Source organism: Scleropages formosus, chromosome 6 (assembly GCF_900964775.1).
Source record: "Scleropages formosus chromosome 6, fSclFor1.1, whole genome shotgun sequence".
Lineage (NCBI taxonomy): Eukaryota > Metazoa > Chordata > Actinopteri > Osteoglossiformes > Osteoglossidae > Scleropages > Scleropages formosus.
Window position 1 is genome coordinate 35,186,362 of NC_041811.1, and position 23,534 is coordinate 35,209,895.

At 45.5% G+C, this 23,534-nt stretch overlaps 1 protein-coding gene across 6 annotated transcripts; it reads right to left on the reverse strand.

The window, feature by feature from the left end:
• Nucleotides 1-108: 108 nt before the first annotated feature.
• On the reverse strand, nucleotides 109-20,349 carry LOC108932901 (metal transporter CNNM4-like). 6 transcript variants are annotated; one of them, XM_029252956.1, is made up of 8 exons: nucleotides 18,901-20,349; nucleotides 13,058-13,201; nucleotides 12,803-12,937; nucleotides 10,832-11,001; nucleotides 7,836-7,932; nucleotides 4,858-4,947; nucleotides 2,318-2,493; nucleotides 109-1,789 (listed from the first exon to the last, which is right to left on the reverse strand). In XM_029252956.1, the coding sequence occupies exons 1-8, from the start codon at nucleotides 20,318-20,320 to the stop codon at nucleotides 1,490-1,492; spliced, it is 2,532 nt and encodes an 843-aa protein (XP_029108789.1). In that variant the 5' UTR covers nucleotides 20,321-20,349; the 3' UTR covers nucleotides 109-1,489. The 6 variants fall into 6 exon arrangements, with proteins under 6 accessions (XP_029108789.1, XP_029108788.1, XP_029108791.1 ...); XM_029252955.1 differs by having other exon boundaries at nucleotides 109-1,843; XM_029252959.1 differs by having other exon boundaries at nucleotides 1,672-1,789; nucleotides 2,301-2,493.
• Nucleotides 20,350-23,534: the final 3,185 nt, after the last annotated feature.

Consider the following 23,534-nt stretch of genomic DNA (forward strand, 5'->3'; position numbering starts at 1 on the left):
AACATGTATTGCTATTCAGAGGATATGAAAAACACTGACAAAAATTAACAAAATTCACAAAAATATACAAATTAAATCTCATGTTAAATAAATAAACCCTTATATATTTATATTTATATATATATATGTCACTATTTGGGAGGTGAGTATTACATATACTTTGAGCTCAACAGCCTTGAGCAACCTCCTGAAAGTCCTCCTCCACTGGAGTCAAGTAAGTCTGTGTTGACAAATCCAGGATTCAATCTGCTCAAAAAGACAATGAGCATCACATCCCAGAAGAAACATCTTCACAAATCCAACATCCAAGTGTTGCCTGTTGCTCCACTGACTGTCCTTCAAGGACTCCTATGACAGCGGAACAGCGAACCCTTCTTACACACACACACACACACACACACACACACACACAGAAACCCCCTTGAGGGTTTGAAACAAGAGCGTGGAAAACTGAAAGAATTCAGTGTCACAGTTTCAGGCAGCACACTCCATGCTATGACCTAAGTGGGTCATTCACAAAACAGAAGAAATAAAGTACACCACACATAAATAAGTTCATTTTCCCGATGCATGGCTATAAATAATGCCACTGTCGCTAAAGCATGCTTTGGAAACGTTCTTCTCTGTTTGCTTCCTATGTCCCTGCTTTCAAGCACGCCACCTGAGAGCAGGCAGATGGCTGTGCCCATGACAGTAACATGGTACTGCCTGTGTCTTTGGTCTCCCTGAGTCACGTGGCTTGCCGGGGGGGGTGGGGGGAGGTATGTAAGCTGGCATGCAGGAAAATAACACTGGCCCTGGCAACCAGCAGATGCCTGGCATGTGGCAGCCAGGGGAGAGGGAGGTCAGCTTTTCCCCTCTGCTCACGCTTCAAAGGGTACAGTGGGGCATCTCCTTCATAGTTGCATAAAAGTAAAGAATTATACCGACAAGGATTGATAGTCATGTTATTTGTATGATGCAAAAAAAAAAATATTGTCCTTCGCCCCTTCCATTCCATTCACATTCACACACACGTCTCCATGCAGAGTCTACGCTGTCCTCCATGCTCCCCAATCCGGCACGGTCCCTACATCGGCTTGGTACACAGACCATTTTTCCACTGCTCTTCTCTGTCCTAACGTTGCACAAGCAACAGTCCACCGTTCATCGCACTGGTCTCACGGCTGCTGAAAACTCGAACAAGAGCACTGTAGAGGGAAAGGGTGGAGGACAGAAGAAGCTGCTTGCGTCGACAGGGGTGGGCTGCATCCAGAATTTGATGCAGAATGTCCAAGATGATCCACACGAACACCAGTGATTCCCCTTTAAATCTTCAGTGCTTCATCCCTTGGGGTTATGAAGGTGGGATGGTTCAGGGAGCCAGGGACAAGGGGAGGATGCACTCAACTAAATGGCCCATGAGTCCTGGAGATGCTGTGTTTGTGTGGTTGCCGCTCGCCCCTGGTCCCTCCCTTACATGATGACCACTATTCTCCAGATCTCCTGGTCAAATGGTGCTCTCTGTGTGAGCGTGGGTGTGGCAAAAGTTGGGGGAGTGGCCATGAGCATGGATGGGGTTGTGAGCGTGGCTGTGGGCTGGTGTGGGAACACGGGCCTGGATGTGATTCGGTTGCCGAGGGGGCAGGCAGTTCTGATCATTGAGCAGAGAGGTGGTCTCGTCGGGACCGTTGTCGGTGGTGGGCTCTTGGGGCAGCCGGTCCATCCGCGTGTGCTCGCAGTCAGGAGAGTGTGGGGTGCTGTCCAGTCTGGATGCCATCAGACCATTTTGGTACTGTGTGCGTGTGATCTGAGGAACGACCACAGGTAGGGGTGGGGGATGGGCGGGCAGAGAAGACAACACCTAAGTGCGGGGGGGAGGAACAGGACTACGGTAGAATATTCACGCAAATCATCCTGTCTGAAGACACCGTATCAACAAGAGGGGTCAGACTTACTGTGTTTTTGCACCAGTGCAAATACACACCTGTTCTTTTTGTGAAATAAAATTAAACACTTTAAAATGAAACTTACAAACAGAACTATAACACTGAGGAAGTATAAACAAGTGTACGGTTTTAATTTCCATTTTGTCTTCTATTCATCTGAGAATAGACCGGTGAAAATTGTGACGCAGCACTGCCAATATTCTGCCCATGACACTGAAGTAGTTCACAGACAACTAAGGAAAGGTCACAAATGTGAAATATGAATTATTCATCAGTTCAGGCTTATCAAGTCATTTGTAATGGACCTCTTTCTATAGCATTAAAACAAGTGCAACCATAAGACAGAAACAGCCACGTGGACTGAAGACCTACACTTTGGGAGCGCCCACCTTGGCAAACTGCAGGTCCGTGAGCGCACGCACGCAAAAGTCGGGGACGTACTGCGGCGAAGGGGCGCTGTTGAGCTGGTTATTGCTACCGCTGACAGAGAGGCAATCTGTGCGTTCCGCGCAGCTGAGCGAGGCAGAACGGTTTAGGTTGCCGACGTGGGACGGCGAGCGGGATTCTGAAAACACAGGGACATGTGTGCCATCAGGGCAAGAACATTGTCAAAAGCCAGCTGAAAGTCTGCAGGTGAGTGGATTGAGCATTTCAGGAAACCACCCAAAACACCATAAAACCCAACAGTGGGGTCCTCTGATGTCGGCAGGTGGGTCAGAGAAGGGTTAACAGGAATGAACACATTAAGAGATGGATTCATATCAACACTGTTTAAGGGATGGGGTAAGGAGTGATCTTGTTCAACAATGGCCAAGAAAGCCCATCGTGTGGCATGCTTCTTTCAAACCTTTCCCCACAGCTTCGTCCCACGAGAGTGCTGGTTCTCAGATTTCCTACTTGTACTGCCCTTCTAGGATCCTTACCTGCAGTTGGTGCTAGTTCTACCTAGTCCTACCTTTCAGCACACACTGCGCTGCCTTTCTGACAGTACAGCTCTGTGGGAGAGCTGTGTGTCTCATGTGGTCACGATTCTGAAGCAAGCAAACCCACAATGGACAGGCCAGAGTCAGAGCTGAACCGAGGCATTCGATCCAGGAAGAAATAAAGGCGCCTCTTGGGTTGTAGGACGGGCTCCTGCTTTGACAAGCACCCATCCTGAGTCAATCCCGACTGCCTTTGCATTCCACTAAGGAAGAGCCAACAGAAGGGAGGGCTGAAGTGTTGAAGCAGGAAGGGGGTTGGGGGGGGGGGGGGGGGGTTTACGTTCGGCGGCCGCAAACCTTATTCCATCGGCCACTCCTCCATGCAGTCAGCTGTCACCAAACCCTTGTCACCAAGGCCCCCATCCAGACTCCCCCGTTCTAGAGAACAGGTTGGTCTTGAACATTAAGAACCAGAGCAATAGGTGAGGTCTGCACGACATCAGTACTGGAGCTGAGCTGACATTTGTTACCATCCGTTTCGGTGCTGGAGTCGACAAGTCCCGAAACGTTTTCTCATCCAGTGCCACGAAGAACAAAATTCATCACAACATTTTAAAAAGGAGTTATTAAGGCTTGAAACTACTACAATAATCCAACACAACATTCTGCGAGACATCATCGGTACCAAATTAACCTCAACACAAACTATACCGATTTTGGCTGAGGCTCACTGTCCAGGATTCGAAAAGGTGTCATACTGTTCTAGTGCCTGCCCAGCCCTGACAGTTTTGTTCCTGCACCAGTGTCCCTGAGATCCACACCATCCCTCCTCAACATTTGCAGTCTTACAGAGTTGCGTTGAATGTATCAAGTTTTATACTGGTCTCAGCAAACCACAGAAAATTACATAATATCACTTAAAATGCTATCTTGACACACACTGCAACAACACACTGACTCCTTGGCCTGCAAACAACGGGCTGGAAATGTGCTTGAAATTTTATTTAAATTACTCCAGAGTCACTTTTACCACTTACATCACATTAACTAAATCATGAAGATGCCCCTTAATTTACTGCACAGGTTCTGCAAAACCCAAACTTTATTTCAAAAATACAAACATTAATATTTTATTAACTTTGTGCTACATTCAACTTTACCGTAATTCAAAATCACAGACGATACAATTCACTGCGTCCACAGTGGACCAGAGCCTTTCGGCAAAGGCGACGTCCAACAAATCCCTTAACCTTCACCTGAAAAACTGAAATTCTGACCCTACTGTGCAAAACAGTTTTCAGCAAGCCAGTCAGCTCCTGAATATACATATTTATGGCTCAGTTTTGGAAACTCGTGCTGTCAGACAGCGACTGGCCAGGCGTCGGTCTTTGCCGGCGGAGGGTGGTGACTCAGCCCGAGTGGCAGATGAGGGGAAGTTAGTGCGGGGAGAGTATTAAAGGGGTAGGAATGTGGGCTGATGGGACACTGCGTGCCCTAAGGTTAGTCCCAGTCCTCCCCAGCTGCTGGACAGAAGGGCCCCAGTCAAGCAGGTCCATTTTTTTTTTTTTTTTTAAACCACCTGTGTTTCACTGCTGTGACCCTCCTTGTGGTAAATGAGTGAGTTCACTGGTCTAGGAGTTCAAGAGCGTAGTAAGCTGCTCCCCCATTTTGTACCCAGGCCGAGCGTAGCAAGTCAAGTGACACTGCAATGAGCTGCTGGCTGTCCTGGCCATGGGGGAGGGGGGGCTATCGGCTCATTTTGGCCTGTTCTTAAAGGATATGAAAGACACTGAGTGGGTAAAAGCTAATTCTGCCCTTAATCTTATCATTAACAGATTAAAATTCCGAGTGGAAAATTAGGGTGGAGATGACCGAAAACTAGCAGTGCTGAACTGGGTCCCTTCAATCATGGGGGTGGGGGCTGATGTTCAGTGAAACTAATCCCCTCTCACACACACACCCTGAATCCCTCCGAACCACCCCCCCCCAAACATGCATTCGTTTACCTGGGAAGCGAGAGAACAGAGAAAACCTCTTTAGAGAGAGATAGCGTGGTGGGGGCGAGCTGACCGACGGCGAGAGGGAGGGGGACACAACTGGGGGGGTAAACAGAGGAATAAGGGAGAGACAAAGAAATTCAGATTTAAACAAGTTCCCATGAACATATGAGGAAAGTCTCAGCGGTCCTGAAAACACCTCACGTTCAGATTTAAAATATGGATACTCACTCATCTTAAGCTGAAGTTCTTTCTAAACCTCTAAGATTCAGAACACAAAACCAAAAGATGTTCAAAAAAAGTTTTTGGTTTGGAAGAACAGGTGTATAAAATACAAGCAAATACTGCTGACTGACCATTATAGGCCACAAAATATGATGCGGTGAGAGAAAGAAACACACACACAGTAAATGCAGCCAGAACACAGGACACTAACAGTTACCGGTTGCTACAAGCAGTTTGAAACAAATATATTCAAGAACTGTTCGGAGGCCGGACTCTGGAATCGAGACGCACGCAACTGTAAGGTCTGAGCGAGTGTCAAAGACAATTACATGAGCCAGTGCCCTTGGACCTTACAGCACGGTGCTCGAGCTCCCTCGGGCACACACACTGAACACCTGACCCAGGTCCAGCCGAAGGTCTTCTGGCCCAGACTGCAAGGTGGACGGAAAGGAATCGCTGGGCACGTGTGGGGAGAAAGAATGGCAGTCGGTGGTAGGTTTCAACGACAAAAAAGCATGGGTGTGGAACAGAAGAGAGTGAGAGCAGCAAGCCAGTTAAAAAGTGAGGCTGTGTCAAAGCGGGCATGGCAGGAAGAAGAGCGCCAACACCGGCGGAAGTCTAGGATAAACTTTTAGGGGAAAGAAAATCGAAAGATGGAGGAGGAGGAGGACAGGCTATAATACACAACAAAGCAATGAACACAAGAGAATGATACATCCTAAAGAACTGATTGCATTTCTCTGATGCTTTTCTCCAAAGCAACTTAGATGTTTACCCATTTATACAGCTGGGTAATTTCACTGGAGCAGTTTAGGGTAAGTACCTTGCTCAAGGATACTACAGCAATAGGTGAGATTCAAACCAACAACCTTGAGAGTCAAAAGGCAACAGCTGTAACCACTACGCTACCATGTGCCCTCAATTCTGACTGTAGAATGTAGAGGCTGTCTATGGGTTCTTCTGATAAAATTCAAAAAGAGCTGAAATACACAAGTTTACACACTGCAAACACATGAAATTGAAACTCTATAATGAAGATATTTTTCTGTGGCCCAAGAGTGACTCTTGTGGCTTGTAACTTTACTCTTTCATGGGAGCATGCAGCCAGAAAATAAAAAAAGCTATATGGGCATATGTGTAATAAATTATACAGGGAATAAATTATAGAGGAGAAGCACTTTAAAAGCCTCAACACCACAGACAGGTGACACCACAATTTCAGACTCTAGATGTCAGTGCTGCACAACTACTTTCTCATCAGTTCTTTACAATCAATCAGTCCCATCACAGATCCCCAAAACAATGCAGGAGAATAATGAAGCATTATGCCTCACTGACATCACTAAACTGTTAGAAATTACTGCAGCCCTAAAGTCAAGCATATTAGCAGCTCCATCTGGGAAAAGAAAGAAAAAAGAACATCACTGGTTGGTAGTAACATGTTACATTTACCGCATTACTAATTTCTGGAAAAATTGTACTTTTGAGTTTTTTTTTTTTAACTATATAAACTTTTGAGTACATCTGTGGGGGGGGGGGGAGAAAAAAAAAAAAAAAAAAAAAAACATTTTTACTGTGTTAGATTTCTATCACCTTACTTTTAAATTTTTGGATTTCATATTTTAACTTTCTCGTTCTCCATCGCCTGTGGATTTCACCGACCACTGATCACACCAGACCAGTCAAGAGTTTACAGCTAAATCCCCCTCCCCCCGTCTTCACTGAGAGCACAGTCCAAATTCAGAAGGGTTGATAGAACTGATAAAAATGTGTTTAAATGTATCTAGTACATTTTCCCAACAGAATTTTGCGAGTTTAAGTATAGCTGATGCCTCAATTCATTCAGTATGTCAGACATACAGAAACATGCTCAATGTTTGTCAGCATCGGATCACTTTCAGTTTGCTGTCTACATTTTTTCCTCATTTAGCAAAACATCTCCAAAGTGACTTAACTCAGGGTAAACAGAGGAACATTTTACCAACAGATGCAGACGGAGACAATTCTCAAAACACAGTCAATTTGTCCAAGAGCACTGCTTCTACCAGCTTACTGCATTGACTGGGAATTTTTTTTTTTTTTTTTTTTTTTAAAACAGAAGAGGCAATGAAAGTGGAAGAGAGATTTTTAGAGAAAAGAATAGTGAAAAAGTTTTTTTTTTAACTAAATTTATTTTCCAACATTTGTAACTTGAATGTTAAATGAGGCATCAGCCTACTGGAAAGGGTCATTTACACATCCATTAGCAAATTCTTAGTCAATCCGAACCATTGATCAGTTCAGCCCACACACATCTGCAACATTTGTCAGCTTCTAGCCACTTTCAACTCTTTATCATCAAAAAAAAATCTATGTTAATAATACAGGCACATCTTGATTTGTTTACAGCTTTGGTAAAAGCCTCAAATAAAATGTAGCAAAAAAACTTTCGTGAACTTCATACTACCTTAAAATTAAAATAAATGAAAACAAAAATACAACAAATCCCTGTTTAATGGTGACTGTCGACAAACTCATCCCATAACATATCCACCTTTTGTCTTATCATCGATCACGGACACTCAGGAATGCCACAGGCTGTAGACACTGGAGGTGTGTTGAGTAACGTCAGTGCAGCACTGTGTGTGTTGTGTTTGAGTACCTCTTCAGCGTGTGAAGGTTGTGCAGGGTCTGGCCCGTCATTTGCAATAAGAGCTTCAATCTCTCGCACAGGAGGAGGGGGAGACAATCTGGAAGAAGGGCAAGGTAGAGCGTAAACTCACCAATGCTGGGAGAGCTCAGGGCCATGACGCCGTAGTAGGAGAATGGTCCGGTTTCAAATTTCATATTCTCATTGCCGGCCTCCACCTCAACCCGTCCCTGAGGAGGAAACGCAGTTATAAACAGCCACTACCTTCCTTCCCACACCGTATCTGCCCCACAGTATGTAGTCAAACCTAAAAGATGTTCTCACAATTTGATCCTCTGAACTGCAGAGGAAAGCCGACGATTCAGAACATCTCTTAAATGATGGGAAACTACGTAAGGTCAAGTTCGGGAGAGCTGGGCAAAGCCGCCTTGGATCTGGTTTGGGGGGGGAGGGGACACCTCGGCTACAGGCTTCAGGTCAAGAATGTGTGGAACACTCGATCCTTGGTCCATAATCGACGCAGAGACGTTCGAATACTGACAAGGGCCATGAGCCTGAAACAAACTGGCCACTCCCACAGATTAGGATCAGGTCACATGTAGAAACAACGATTCCCTGCCCACTCTGTACATGGACAACGAGTAACAGCCATGTCAAAAGAGACAAAAAAAGAATCCAGAAGCAGAAGCTTTTTGCAAACAATTTTCTTTTACAGCACAACGCCTTCACGCACCTGAATGGCTCTTATAAGGCTGACAATTCAAAAAAAGGAAAAAACTTGAACAGGCAAAGAAAATGAGCAGATAGTAACACACATGTGACCCGGTTCCATGCCAGGCAGCTTTCAGAACTGAACACCACACACACAAGGTGCATGTGATGAATGATGTACACCATTATAGAAACGCATGGTGTAAAACATCTTCAGTTCCCTTCAACTAGACTGCGTCAGGTTCAGAAAGAAAAGTGACTGAAAAGTAACGAAAGAGCGAGAGAAAATCATCCTCCTTCTACGGCTAACTGTATAACTGATTCTCCAGCCATAAGGTGATCTTTGCAGGAAAGCAGGATATGAAGAATACAATTACTTTCACATTCACCAAAATGATTAAATGATGGGGACAGTGCGATAAAACAATATTTTCCCTTTCTGGAGTTTTGCTTCCTTACAGCTGATCATATATCACACATCACTGTCTGCCGAAAACAGACACAAACAACCTGAGTAAACATCAAAATGGCAAAGACAACTGCCAGAAAATAGCAGCGGGTGGCACAGTAGTCAAAGCTGCCACACCCAAAGGTTGCAGGTTCAAATTCCTGCTATAAGAGCCTTAAGTTAAAACTGTTCCAGTAAAAACTACCCAGCTGTATAAACGTATCACAGTAGATAATTTAGTGTTGTTAGTCGCTTTGGAGAAAAGCGTCAGCTAAACGAAATTAATGAATAAATGGAACTGTCAAGGGAGCTCAAGTTCCTCTAAGAACACAAACACAGAAAAGCGATATTCCAAGCGTTCTCGGGCCACAAAACCCAAGACACACAAACGCGACACAGCGGTGAACACAATTACACAGTGCTTTCAGGGTGATGCTGCCTTGAAATGACCACATAAGCAAAACCACACTCACAAAGGTAGAAAAATCATGATGGGTCAAAATGCCAACTTAAATGCCAAAAAAAATGCACTCTAACATGGACTTATAGCCCCTAACCCCTCCTTCTCATAAGAGAAATTACAGAAACAAGCAAAATATTTTCAAACGCATACACCGTTGAATCTCAGCGTTAGTTGCTTTTTGGCAACGTAGTTCATGATTTAAAAATAAAAATCCATAACAAAAATGCAAGAGTCAAAATTACAACAATGGGGCTAGAAAACTGAACCAGAAACCTTCAGGTCCCAAACGTTCGCCTCCCACAACTGTGCAAAGCGTGACTCCAGACCTTCAATGCACGACATTTTCTGCCAGGGCCAATCAGCCCCGAACCTCTCCTTATCCTCCTTGCTCCCTAGAAAGGTATGAATCGGGTAATCCGCTCTTCAATTAGCAACGCTGTCGACACACTCAGAGGTGACCTCCTTCAGACTCTAGTCGAGTGTACTTCACCTGAGGTTGCTGAGGGAGAGCAAGACAGAGGAAATCCATGATCTGATTAATTGATCTCAAACCATGTCTTGATGCCTCCTTTCCATTTTGGAGATAACAGTAGGTGTTATTCCCATGCCATCTTGAAGAGATGCAGCTGTTTTTTTTTTTTTTTTTTTTTTTAAATATGACAAAGGTCTAGCAGAATGTATGCAAAACAAGAACCCAGAACATTAAAAGAGGTATCAGAAACAGGGAAGTGTGTGCACGGACATTCCTGAGCGAGCAGAGCAGAACAAGCAGGATTAAGGCAGCGATACGAATCTCACTGGCAATGTGGAGCCTCTCCTGCTTATGTAAGAGGGATCAATTAGTGAAGGGCAGGCCTGCTGGTCCCAGCTGGACCATGCCGACCCCTCGTTGGCGTCACAGCTGCTCCCCCCAGTGCTCTCCTCCTGCAGCGGTCACACTCACACCATGTCTCATCTGCACAACACAGGACACATGCTCATCTATTTCCCCAGCCTACCTCTTTAACCATGTAAGCTACTCACGGCACACTGTGCCCACAGGAGGCAGTAACCCAACTAAGACACACAGACCAACATCCTGGAACCTGAGGTCAATGAGCAAATGCTGCATTGTAACACTTACTGTAATTCTTCATCTAATATTAATGCCAACCACATCATTTTATAATACTTGTGCTAGTAGCTCTTATTTAGCTGATGTCCTTCTGTAAGGTGAACTGTACAACGATTTACCCATTTATACTGCAGGGTATTCTTACTGGAGCAACGAGGTACTGTAGGTGCCTTGATGAAGCACAGTGAAGCAGGAGCAGCAACGAGGGAGCTATAAATTACGAAACCCCAGCACTCTTCTTCACCTGAACTGCCTTGACACCTACCACCCCAGCGCCTCTTTCCACAGCCACTGAGAGGCTCATCGCCATCAGAGCTACAACTCTTCATCAGCCACTCAGCCTTGGTACCAAAAGTGGTGACTACTCACGACGCCTTGGAGTGGAGGGGCTACCTGCAAGATGAGGACAAAGTAGTCCACGGCCTTGCCGCGCTGATACACGTAGTGCTGCGGTGCGTGCTTGTTGCTCTCGTTGAACTTGATCTCCTGGATGACGCTGGGGTGCTTCAGGATACGGAGCAGCACCTTCTCCGAGATCTGCATGGGACTGAAGAGGTTCACCTCTGCGGTAGTAGAAGGGGTGCCAGAGAAAGTCAGCACGATCAATACAGTGAAAGTGCAGTATAGTGGAAAGGACACACAAAACCACATCCACTGAGCTTGAACCTCTAGAACTTGCTAAGGTGTGCAGGTTTTTACTTTAACTCCATAGCTGCTTTACAGAAGTTATGTGGATTGTAAACCATGTCACCTTGAGATTCGGGGGCAACTCAGGTGCTAATTGAGACATATTCTAAAAAGTGCAAGACAGCCTGGTGGTGCTGAGTAGCTGCCCTACGGTCCAGTCCCTTCTCTCTGAGTGGACGGACATAGTTGGACAACGTGCTTTTTTTGGACACTCAAAACTTCAGGCACACAGCTGAGACATGTGGATGTGCACAGATGACTGTGGTTATGTGCCCCATGTGCCACAGCACTTCTGCATCCACAGTCCACAAGTGGTTGTGCTGACTGATGTTAAAGGGTCTGTAACTAGAGCACAGATGTACACAAATGTTGACAGACACCCGCTTTGTTAGTTTTGGTCAAAACAAAGCAGAATCATGGACTCTGGTAATATGCGAGTCCTCGGTGCACAGATATTTCCTGTAATACTTGGCACTTCCCTTGTACCGCTGCAGTCAAAACACCAGCACTGACCTGACAGGGGAACCTCTTCCAGGAAAGAGGAAAAACTAACAAAACAGGTTGGCAGCTAGATGAAGACCACGAAGCAGTGCACAGTTTTCTTTCGTTGTCTCACTGCCAGCTGTCATATATCATTAGATATAACTACAGGGCTCCCTGTTCTTTAAAAAAAAAAAAAAATCTCACACACAGTATATATAAAGGGGGGATTACAACTCAAAAACAATATAATACTTGTGGAGGACTTGAACAATGTCAATGTCAGCCCACTAGTGTAAAAGTGTGGTACAGCCACACTTCTTGAGCTACGGTTCCTGAGATTACTGGAACCTGTGCTTGCTCCTCTGCCACGCGGCGTCACCCCACGTAGGAACAGTTTTCTACACAGTACGGTCACACCAAGATACATTCATGTGAATTACCACAATTTGACTGTACAAGGAATTTCATCCAACATTCCTACTTTGTTTAGGAGACATTTACGAGGATCAAATTCAGATTTCACACGCAACCAGACAGCTGGCGTGACACATTCACATTTACCCATTAAGGGATGCTTTTTTCCAAAGCGCATATAATAATAATAATAATAATAATAATGATGGAGAATTTAGCTAATACTCTTATTCAAAGTGACCTGCAATGCTGGATACAGTGCACTGAACTCCCTAACTGTCATTCATCCATCTATAGAGAAATCACACACACACACAGAGGAGGGCACTTAGAAAACTAAAGAAATTAACTATTTTTATTATACTATCTGATATTTAAGCATAAATGGGTATCAATTTTCAGGCTCATGAATGCATAAGAAGATTTACCACTGGAAGTAATGGTAATTATATCTTAAATTTTGGAGAATTCACTTTACAAAGGGTTTTTTCAGGAACGTGTTGCAATTGCATGATGGATTAAGACTATGGCACACCTGCCCCAACCTGAGTCATGTATAGCACAAACATTGCAGCTACTCCTGAAACAAAATAGGAAACACCTGGAGAAACATCAATATCAGTTGAAAGAGTGTAGAATAATACCTGGCTTTCAGCGCCCCATATTGTACAGCCTTATTGGCTCTTTCTTGCATTGTGTCTGGATGTGGTAACCGCACAAGCTCAGCAATGCACCTGTTTATCTTATAATGCTTTTACTTAATCGGTAGCGCCAGGTCACCTGTGGCCAAGAAGCGGTGGGCAGCAAGCATGAGCTGAGGTGAGATCTTGACTTTGGACTCGCTCTCTTGCTTGAAAGCAGAGAAGTCCCGTTTGTTCTTGTTGGGTGCCACTTTCTTCTGATTGCGGTTGTCAGCTGGAGAGGAGCAAGAGCAGTGAAAGGGAGATGGAAAGAATAAACACATTAAAACAGTAGCAAAATAGCACAACGTTAGGAGTTCAATGTATGGCACTCCTAGGTGGTGGGAAGGCTCACTGTAGAGGTCGGACTCGTCCAGAATCTCCGACTTTATTATTTCCTCAATGACGTCTTCCAGCGTTACCAAGCCCAGCACCTCATAGAAAGGGTCCCCTTCGCCCTCGTTGTTCACCTTTTGCACAATGGCCAGATGTGATTTGCCTGAAATGGAGCAGAAAGGCTGTCACACTCCAGCATTCCAGCTGCTAAGGAAATATTAGTGCCCATGCTAATTAAATAATGAACCCATTTTCAGATGGCGAAGGACAGAGAAGATGCGAGTTGTTGTTTGCTTATTACTGCATGCAAGACAAGCCTGTGTGGAAACAGGTGTGAAAATTAAATAGTCCTCAAATAGGTATCACCCTAATTAAGATGAATTCAGGTCATCTGCTTGAACACTTTGGTAAACAAACAGGCCTAATTTGGGCTATTACTGCCCAATGGACATTTCAGCAAGTTCAACATTTCCCATTACAAGACAGGTTACAAAACAGTTTTTCACAGGCTTAAAAAATTCCTGAAGACCTCTGGAGAAAGGTCACCAAAGCCAATCGGTCTGGAAAGGGAAGCACTTTGAGGCCCTGAACCTCTACTGACCTATGACCACCAGATGGAGAAAGCTTGGGACTGTAGCGAATCTATATAGGAAATACCATCTTGCTGAAATGTCTCCATGAGCGGGGTGTAAAAATCACCAATACTATAAAAAAAAAATAAAAAAATAAAAAAAGAACTGCAGAATTCTTTTGTTTCAGAAAAAGTGTTTCTGATTTCTAAATAAAAAACTAACAATGACATGAACAGGACAGAGACAGAAGCCCCTGTACATGAAAAACATCATTACAGATCATATCCAACATGCCCAGAAGCACCTGGATGAGTCTGAGGACTCCTTGAAGAATGTTCTGGGCACTGGTGATTTAAAAAAGGAACTTCTTGGACATCACGGGCCCAGCTATTCCTGGTGAAAACCAAACTACAATAAGAATCTTCTACCACAGGTGAAGAAGCATTGTGGTGATAGTATGATGGTCTGGAAATGGATAACTTGCCATTGTGCAAGAAGCCATGAAATCTCTGCTGTATCAGAAAATGATACAGGGAACCTTTCCAGGGCACATGAGAGATGGTCATGTAAGTTGTAGAAACCCACAAGAGGTCATGTTTGCAAGACTTTCCTATGAGTCATTCCAGGGGCATCAAGGATGACCTAACCTGCTCTCAGAAAAGTGAATTAGCAGAAGCAGGAGGAAAAGAAAAGAAGTCACTTTGGGGTCTGCAGTCCAGGGTGGTTACCATGGATGCACTGTAAGAAGCTATATGATGTTTTAAAAAGCACTAGTACCTGTTTTTTTTCAATGCACTGAAGACGGCGTGAAACAACGACCTTGACTTGCCCTTCAGTGATGATGGTTTTCTAAACATTCTGAAGTCTTTGCTGTCTACAGCTCTATCAGCACCCAGGACCAAAGCTTCAAGTTCATTCACAGAATGAACCTTACTGAAATGGTCCATTGAACTGTTCAAATAACATTTCAGAAAAAAATTTGTCACCTTTAAAAAGGTGGCAAAGATGTTGAAAAGAATTGTTCATGCTTGAAAACCCTGAAATGTTTCAGCTCAAACAGTTCTGGATATAGCTGTGGGCGAAAAACCCTCCTCACTGATGAGTGGTACATTGCTTTCATTAAATAAATGCATCTTAAGTTATTTGTTTACTTGGTCTAATTTTACCTAATAAAACTATTTCATTGAAGAGCTGGTGACATTCAATCAAAATGCAGAATTAGAGCAAACCAAACTGAGGCCAGTTCTTTTCTCCCAGAAGAGCATTTTCACATTCTAATAATGGGAATAGAATACGACATATGACCAAGACGTGTATTCTGGATGACTGGAATAAATACAAAACTAAGATATGCAAATTGATTTCCATTACAAGTGGCATTTGTATGCATCATATTACCAAACACAGATGAGTACATTCCAAAACACGCTGACTGCTGCACTTTAAAACCAGAAGTGCTTGGACAACTACAGCTATGGGCCAAAAACATTTTGTTTAGTTACCTTGTTTAGGTACTCAGCTACATCTAGACATCCAATACTGTATACTGCTGATGTGCCATGGTTTGACAGCCCGAGCACAAAGGTTCAATCTATTAATATACAGTCACTAAGAAACAAACCACATCCCAGGCATTAGTGAGCATGCGAGAGAGAGAGAGAGAGAGGTCCAATGGAGACATCACCAACCTGTGAGCTTTACAGCAGTCTGTCTAACCATGTAACTCAACACACAGCCTTGGCTCCACCAACCTCATGTTGGTAAAACATCATGACGCCACAAGTCAGAAAGTTAAATCTAAGAAGTCTCCAAGTCGCAAAGGAATCAACCACATCCCCCAATTATGCTGAATATGATGCTGTGTGCATGCAGTCAAACAGGCAAATCTTCGTTTATTCAATACCATTACAGAGTGTAGGAAATAGGAGAAAACAGACTTCAAAAGCAACGAGACATGTACAGTTTTCAGTTGTAACAAGAAAACTATATTTGGTTCTCTAATTTGTTGGAGCAAAACTTCAGTTTTTGAGTTAATTATAATCCTGAACTTTACAAAGAATAATGAAATGCTCTCTGAGCAGCCAAACACAAGGCCCTTATTCAAATATTCATTTCAAGTTTCAGTGGACTTACATAAAACCTTCAGACAAACTCCAGAAATGGGGTCTTGCATTTCTTAAACAGGTACATTATTTAGGCGTTTTCACATAGTTATACCCCGAGAAACGCTGACTCAAGCTAAGAAAGCATTTCTTTGCATTTATGAGAACAGAATTTTGATTTCTTGTGACAGCTGAGTGACAAGACATTTACACACAATTATTCATTTAGCACACACTTTCCTCCAGGGCGAGTTGCAATGATTTTACCTAGAATTTAGCCGAGACCTTTATCCAAGGTGACTTAGTGTTTCGCTGTAGGCAGTTTAGAGCAGTCTTTGATAAAGCACAGCAATGTAACACACACACACACACACACACACACACACACACACACACACACACACACACACACACACACACACACACACACACACACACAAAGGGCCATTTAGAGTCACCGATTCACCTGAAACATGTTTGGACTTTGGGAGGAAACCCACGCAAACAAACAGAGAACATATGAACGCCACACAGACTGAGCAGGAATCAGGTTTTAATCTTTGAGTGTAGTAGTAATAACATCTTTGCATCAGGAGGATCCACCTTATCAAGGGTTATTCCGAAACGCATCACCACAGACATGTAGGTACATTTACTTGACAGACACTTTTCTCCAAAGCGACTTCCAGTGAACTCTATGTAGTGTTACCAGCCCACACACCTTATTCACTGTGGTGACTTACACTACTTACACTAGGTCACTCATCCATACATCAGTGGAACACACACACTCTCTCTGTCACTCACACACTCTGGGGGAACCTGAACAGCATGTCTTTGGACTATGTGAAGAAACCAGAGCACCCAGAGGAAACCCACACACACACACACACACACACACACAAGGAGAACATGCAAACTCCACACAGACTGAGCGGGGATCGAACCCAAGTCCTCTTGCGCCACCCAGGCACTGCAAGACAATAGCACTACTCGCTGTACCACCCAGGTACATTTCTATCACCCTTTTTAGCTGGGAAATGCTTGGGTAACTGACTCAATAAGACAGACTTATGACTCATGACTTGAGAACCAACTTATTCCTCAGGTTCTCTTGCCCACCTGCTTACACGTTTTTCAAAGAATTTCACAAACTCACAATCTCTTTGAAGACATTGCTTGGAGCCCTGTCCATTTCTGAGTCCACTGCCTTCCATTACTAACGTATATTTAAATTCCATGTACTAAATCAACAGCTGTGCTTCATTCCAAAAAGCAACAAAACTCTCAATTAGTGCCATTATTCTTTTTATACCTGGTCTAACTAGAAAATGTAACAAGCAACTTTGAAAATGAAAGGAACCGTGACATACATAACATGAGGTGACTCAAAGGGGTGGTGGGACACTTTGCAAAAAACGTGTTTTCTGTTGGAGGAAACATCGTGCACTGGGCAGCAGTTGCCCTGGACATCATTCTTCCATAAGAAATTTCACAACGTGGTGTTTTGATAATGACGACACCCCCAAAATTTGCACTGTGCCCCGAGTTGTTCCCAGCCAGTGCCATCTTCCCCTCAAACTTTGATGCCAATATCTCCATAGTTCCTTGTGAGATATCAGAAAGCTGAACAGTGTTCATTGCTGAAGCTACTGCCAAATGTGTCTGAACAATGACCCTCTCTATGTCACTGATCTTTCTTCGAGAAGCATGGTACCTGTCACAATGATCAACCACATTTTTATACATGGGGGGGTGGTGGCGGCGCGCGGGTTCAGCTGGTGCCCGCTGTGTGACGGGTCTGAGGTTCGAGTCCTGCTTGGGGTGCCTTGTGACAGAGTGGCGTTCCATCCTGGATGCGTCCTCTCCTACTTCGGCCTAGCGCCCTGTTTTGCCGGGTGAGGCTCTGGGTCGCCGTGACCCCGCTCGAGAGAAGCTGTTGTTGTTAATGGATGTATGGATTTTGGTACATAGCTTTAAACCCGGCAGTATATTAATTGCTTAAATATCCAAAAAGCGACATTTGTGTAGAAAGACCTAATTAGTCACATGGCACAAATATAGGATGTTATTAGTGCATTTGCCTATGAATTCATTGCATTTTTCATCTGAATCTGATTCCATGTGTACTGTCCATCACAGTAATTTTTTCTCTGTAATTCCAAGCACACAATTATACTCAGATATGGAATTTAAGAATAATGGACTTGAGAAAAACCAAAGCAACTTGAATTCAGATGAAAGAAAGTTGAAATAGATTTAGAACCGTTTCACCTCCACAACCAGTTGTAAAACTTCACCAAGGCTAAGGGGACATGCTTTGAGGACATATTGGGGACTACTGGAGCAGCAGGCTGTTCAGAGCTTTCACCTTGCATTCGGAAGGTCCTTGTTTCAAATCCCAGTGCTGTAGAACCCCTGAGCAAGATGCTGAGAATTAATACAGCAAGAATACCCAGCAAATAACGAAACCAATGACCCACACAAAGAAGTAATATAGGCACATCTGAGAAGTAAATGTGTAGAGAAATGTGAACTTATTTGTGTTTTAATAATGATTTCAGTGTCAGATGGGTACAGCCTATTTGAGTTATGTCTGGTGACAGAGATTAGGGACAATGGGGTTTAACACATATCCAAGTAAATACTGCTGCTTGATTCTTTATCTAGCAGCTGTGGCAAAGGTCATACCTTCGTGTGACTTTATTCTCCCCCAAAATGTTTTCTAGTGCAAAAGCTTTGGTCTCGCATCCAATTGTGCACATCATACAGACAGCATATTGCTAATAAGTGACACCAGGTAAGTAGAAAATTGCAGGTAAGAGCCGAGAGCAGCCAAAATCCCGCTGGACTAAGGCTGGTAAGTGAAAATTACGGTAAACAAGCCAACGTGTGACACCACTCCCTACTGTTCACTCACTGTGTGTGCAGAGAAATATAAAACAATTAACATTTAACCGGACAGAAACTGAAATTATTAACAGACTACTGTATCAGTGTTGCAGGAGGTAATATTTACTTACTGTGCTTAGCCTAGGTAAATACCTTTCACGGATAAAGAATTTAACTGGAATTTAAATACTTTAACCGGACAAAGCACTTCCTGAGGTGAAGCACTAAACCGGTTCTAGTATCAAGGTGCTCAAAAGGAAGCCGTTACTTTCCTCTTCCAGCCAGGTAAAAGTTACCTTTCTTGAACTCCTCCAGCATGGCATCCAGCTTGGTGTCGTGGAACACGAAGTGGACCGGGTGGTTGTAGAACTTGGTGATGGTCTTGAGCGTGGTGCAGTCGTCCGGGTCCACGAACGCCAGGTCCTTCACGTAGAGAATGTCCACGATGTTGGAGCGCTCGTCCTCGTACACGGGGATGCGCGTGTAGCCGCTCTCCATGATCTCCGACATGGTGTTGAAGTCCAGCACGGCGTCGCTGTGGATCATGAAGCAGTTGCTCAGCGGCGTCATCACGTCCTCCACGGTCTTGGTGCGGAGCTCCAGCGCTCCCTGGATCATGTTGAGCTCCTCCTTGACCAAGTCGTGGTAGGGCTCCGTCACCTTGAGCATCTCCACCAGCTTCTCCCTATTGTACACGGTGCCGATCTCCTTGCCCAGCACGCGGTCCAGCAGCTTGCTGACGGGGTAGGACAGGGGGAAGGTGAGGAGCATGAAGAACTTGGTCACCAGGATGGTGTTGGCGCCCACCGCCAGTCCGTGGCGAGAGCACAGGGCCTGGGGCACGATCTCGCCGAAGATGACGATGCCGATGGTGGAGGCGACGACGGCGCCCAAGCCCGAGCCGATGAGGTCGTCCAGGAGGATGGTGAGCGTAGTGTTCACGAGCACGTTGCCGAGCAGCAGCGAGCACAGCAGGTAGTTCCCTTTCCTGCGAATGGGCTCGATCTTGCGCGCGTGCTTCTTCTCCTTGTCGGTGCCGCAGCTCTGCACGATGCGCAGCTCCATCGGGTCCAGGGCCATGAGCCCCAGGTTGAGCCCGCTGAACATGCCCGACAGCACCAGGAGACAGGAGATCAGGGCGGCCTGGAGCCACAGGGGCAGCAACGACTTCTTCTCCTCCACCACGCGCAGCCGGCCGTCGTTGCCCTCGAGCGCGTACCACGCGCCGCCCGCGCTCTGCCGCACGCACGCGCTGTACTCCTTCGCCGGCTCGCTCTTGCGCAGCGGCTTCACGCTCACGCTCAGCAGCCCCGAGGTGCCCCGGCTGCTGACGTTCATGTAGTTCCCAACGCTCAAGTCTTTGGTGAACTCCACACAAGTCCTGTTGAGGGCGCCAGTGCTGCCGCGCACCGCCGCCGCCGCCGCCGCCTCCTCCTCCTCGCCCCCGTCCCCGCGCTCCGCGAACCTGATGTGAGACCAGGTGGCCCCGTTCATCTGTAGCCCGTAAAAGCGGAGCTGGATTCTGCTCTCCTCCGTCACCTGGATGACGCCCTCGTCGGTGGTCGTGGCCGGCTTGTCGCTCCTCTCCAGCCTCATGCCCAGCACCAGGGTGCCCCCCGCCTCCGCTACCGCCGTCTCGGGTCGTCCGACAACCGCGCTCCACAGAAAAACCACTAAAGTTAGGACGTACCCCTGTCCGCCACACTCTGGCGCCATGTTTGTTTCAATCCCTGCGAACGGCGGGTGACGTCACGCACTCGTTTTCCACGACCCCACCCCCTTATTAACATAATGACCCTTCCGCCACGCCCATCGAATCGTGCAGGTAGACGGGCGAGGACAGCGCTACGGTTGCCGGAGGGGGGGGGCGGTTCGTACTCTGCGCGTGCGGAAATGACCGCTGGCCAGGGTTCAAATTCTAGGCGTGAATAACGAGCACGACATAAATGAAACCAAACATTACGGTAACGTAATGCAAGGAAGGAGCGGTTGCTTAGCGAGATGCTAAGGGAACATTATAATATAAACTACTGCGCATGACTGAATCTATATATACAGTATTTCCTCAGTACCGAAACCGACCCAAAAACTGCCCGAGTGTCAGCTTTTATTTGCAGTACTGTCTGCATGATATTATCCTAAATTTGTCACATTAGTATTATGCAACCTTTGCGTTTTTTGTGTCGACAATACAGCACGGCACTGAAAAGCATAGCGCAAGTGGTAAAATCCAGACATGGCGAGACATATATATAATAAATAATGCTCTTTGAATTTTTTGAAAATATTTTTTATTTGTCAAATAACTGGAAGCCAAAACTGCTCCTCGTTTGCCTCCATGACCTCTGTGTGTTGCGCTCCTTTAAAACTGACTGTACTTATTACTGTAGTGTACTCTTATGTAAACGCCCGCTCCACAGCGCTCCCCGCACTCCGCTGGCACGCGCCACCGCGGGTGCCGCGTCGCGAGGAGCCGTCGGGCCGCACGCGCTTCGTCCGCGAGCCGTCAGTCAGCGGTGCACAGCGCAGTGACGCAATCCCGAGGGGCGGGGCCATTTGACATTGGGACCCCGCTGCGTCCACCGCCGCCGGTAAGTAGCGCACGGTCCGCACACAGAAATGGAACGCGCTGCAAACGCTGCACAGACGCGCACGTGCGCAGACCGCCTGCTGCGTCCAGCCACTGTTCCGAATGTTCACTTACACTCGTGAACTGCGCTTATTTTACGGTTGTCTTATAGCATAGTGGAGGTTTGGTTTAGGCCAAATATAAAACATTACTTAAATGCAGTAGATTTATAGCTTTTAACGCTAGAGATTAAAAAGAATCTCTCTCACACACACACACACACACACACACACTGAAACCACTTGTCCTGAGCGAGGTCGCGGCAAACCGAGCCTAACCCGGCAACACAGGGCGCAACGCCAGTCCATGACAGGGCACTACAAGCAGGACTCGAACCCCACGCCCCCTCTAAAAAGAATCACAAAACATTTAGTTAACCATGATAAGAATACAGTCAAATGTGTGCAGGATACGTTTATATTTATTCATTTGGCAAATGCTTTTTTCAAAGCGACTTCCAATGAACTCTGTGTAGTGTTACCAGCCCACACACCTTATTCACCATGGTGACTTAGACTGCTAGATACACTACTTACAAGGGGTCCATTCATCCATACATCAGTGGAACACACACACTCTCTCTCTCTGTCACTCACTCACTATGGGGGGAACTTGAACAGCATGTCTTTGGAGTGTGGGAGGAAACCCATGCAAACACAGGGAGAACATGCAAACTCCACACAGACTGAGCGGGGATCGAAGCCACGTTCCCACACACCACCCAGGCACTGTGAGACAGCAGCTTTGCTCGCTGTACCACTGTGCCGCCCACGTTCTGTCCAAAAGGACGTTAGGCGATTTGAACGTTGTGCGAACATCATATATAAAAGCCTATTATGGTATACTGTACCTATATTGTACTTGTACTGACTAAATAGCCAAGATTCTATACTGTATTTCAACTAACACAGTACTGTACTACTGTATATATGACTGCCGAGTGGGACATACCTTACTCACGAGCAATGAAATGCACTCCTTTTCCACATTTGTGCTGTTTAATCACCTTTAATTTTGTTTCCAAATCAATAATCCTCCTTTCCTCTTGTTGGCATCACTAAGACTGGTTTCAGTGTGTTTGGGGGCCATGATGCGCTTTATTTTGCAGGATGAAAGTTAACCGAGAGATGATGCGCTCCACAGAGCTCAAACTGGATAACTCATTCATTTTGCCGACCTCCTGGGCTAAGAGTCTGGGAGTGATGATGACCCAAGTCTGTATTTCTCTCAGTACGTCAAAGCCACAACCCAGACCTGCGGATACATCCTGCATAACATCCGCAGGATCCGTCCTTATTCACAACTGACTCTGCCCAACTACTTGTCCAGGCCATGGTGACTTCCCATCTGCTCTACGGCCGCTTCTGTCTGCTATGTCCCGTTAGCCAATCCAGATTTTTCAACTCTATTATAGCCTTATGGGCCCTGGACTTTTACATTTATTCATTTAGCTGATGCTTTTTTCTCAAAGCAATTTTGAACGAAACACTATGTACTGTTATCAGCCCACACGCCTTATTCACTGCAGTGACTTACGCTGCTAGATACACTACTTACAATGGGTCACTAATCCATACATCAGTGGAACACACTCTCTCTGTGTCACTCACACACTATGGGTGAACAGCATGTCTTTGGACTGTGGGAGGAAACCAGAGCACTCGGAGAAAAGAGAGAGAGAAAGACAAAGAGAGCATGCAAACTCCACACACACTGAGCGGGGATCGGACCCACGTCCTCTCGCACCACCCAGGTGCTGTGAGACAGCAGCTCTGCTCGCTGTGCCACCATGCCGCCCATCTTCATATTGTGTGGAAGGATGTTAAGTGACGCATACCTGTATCTTGTTTGTCAATTTCATCCAGGTTATTTCCTGTATCATCACCTCTACTTGCACATTTTTAAATTTCTTAGATGCTGTAATCAAGATTTTTGCCAAATATTCCAGTTGTGGTTGCATTACACTAGAATAAATTGTATTGCGTTGAATTGTATTGTAAAACTTTTAGCCGAGTCAACATCCGCAAAGCTGCTGGTCCGGACGGAATTTCAGGGCGAGTTTTAAAAACATGCAGTGAGCAACTGGCTACTGTCTTCACGGACATATTTAACACCTCCTTAAAAAGCTCAGCTGTACCCACTTGTTTCAAAAACACCACCATCATCCCCGTTCCCAAGAAAAAAATAGTGAGCTGCCTTAATGACTATAGCCCAGTGGCACTGACTCCCATTGCAATGAAATGCTTTGAGAGGCTGGTGCTGGGACACATTAAGGACACCATCCCAGACCCTCTGGACCCA

Excerpts from the sequence above, each read along its gene's own strand:
- LOC108932901 (XM_029252955.1), bottom strand. The coding sequence starts at position 20,320 with ATGGCGCCAGAGTGTGGCGGACAGGGGTACGTCCTAACTTTAGTGGTT. Across the intron at positions 13,202-18,900 it reads GCTGGAGGAGTTCAAGAAAG|GCAAATCACATCTGGCCATT; the intron begins GTAACTTTTACC and ends GCTCCATTTCAG. Across the intron at positions 7,933-10,831 it reads ACTTTGTCCTCATCTTGCAG|GGACGGGTTGAGGTGGAGGC; the intron begins GTAGCCCCTCCA and ends TTTCCTCCTCAG.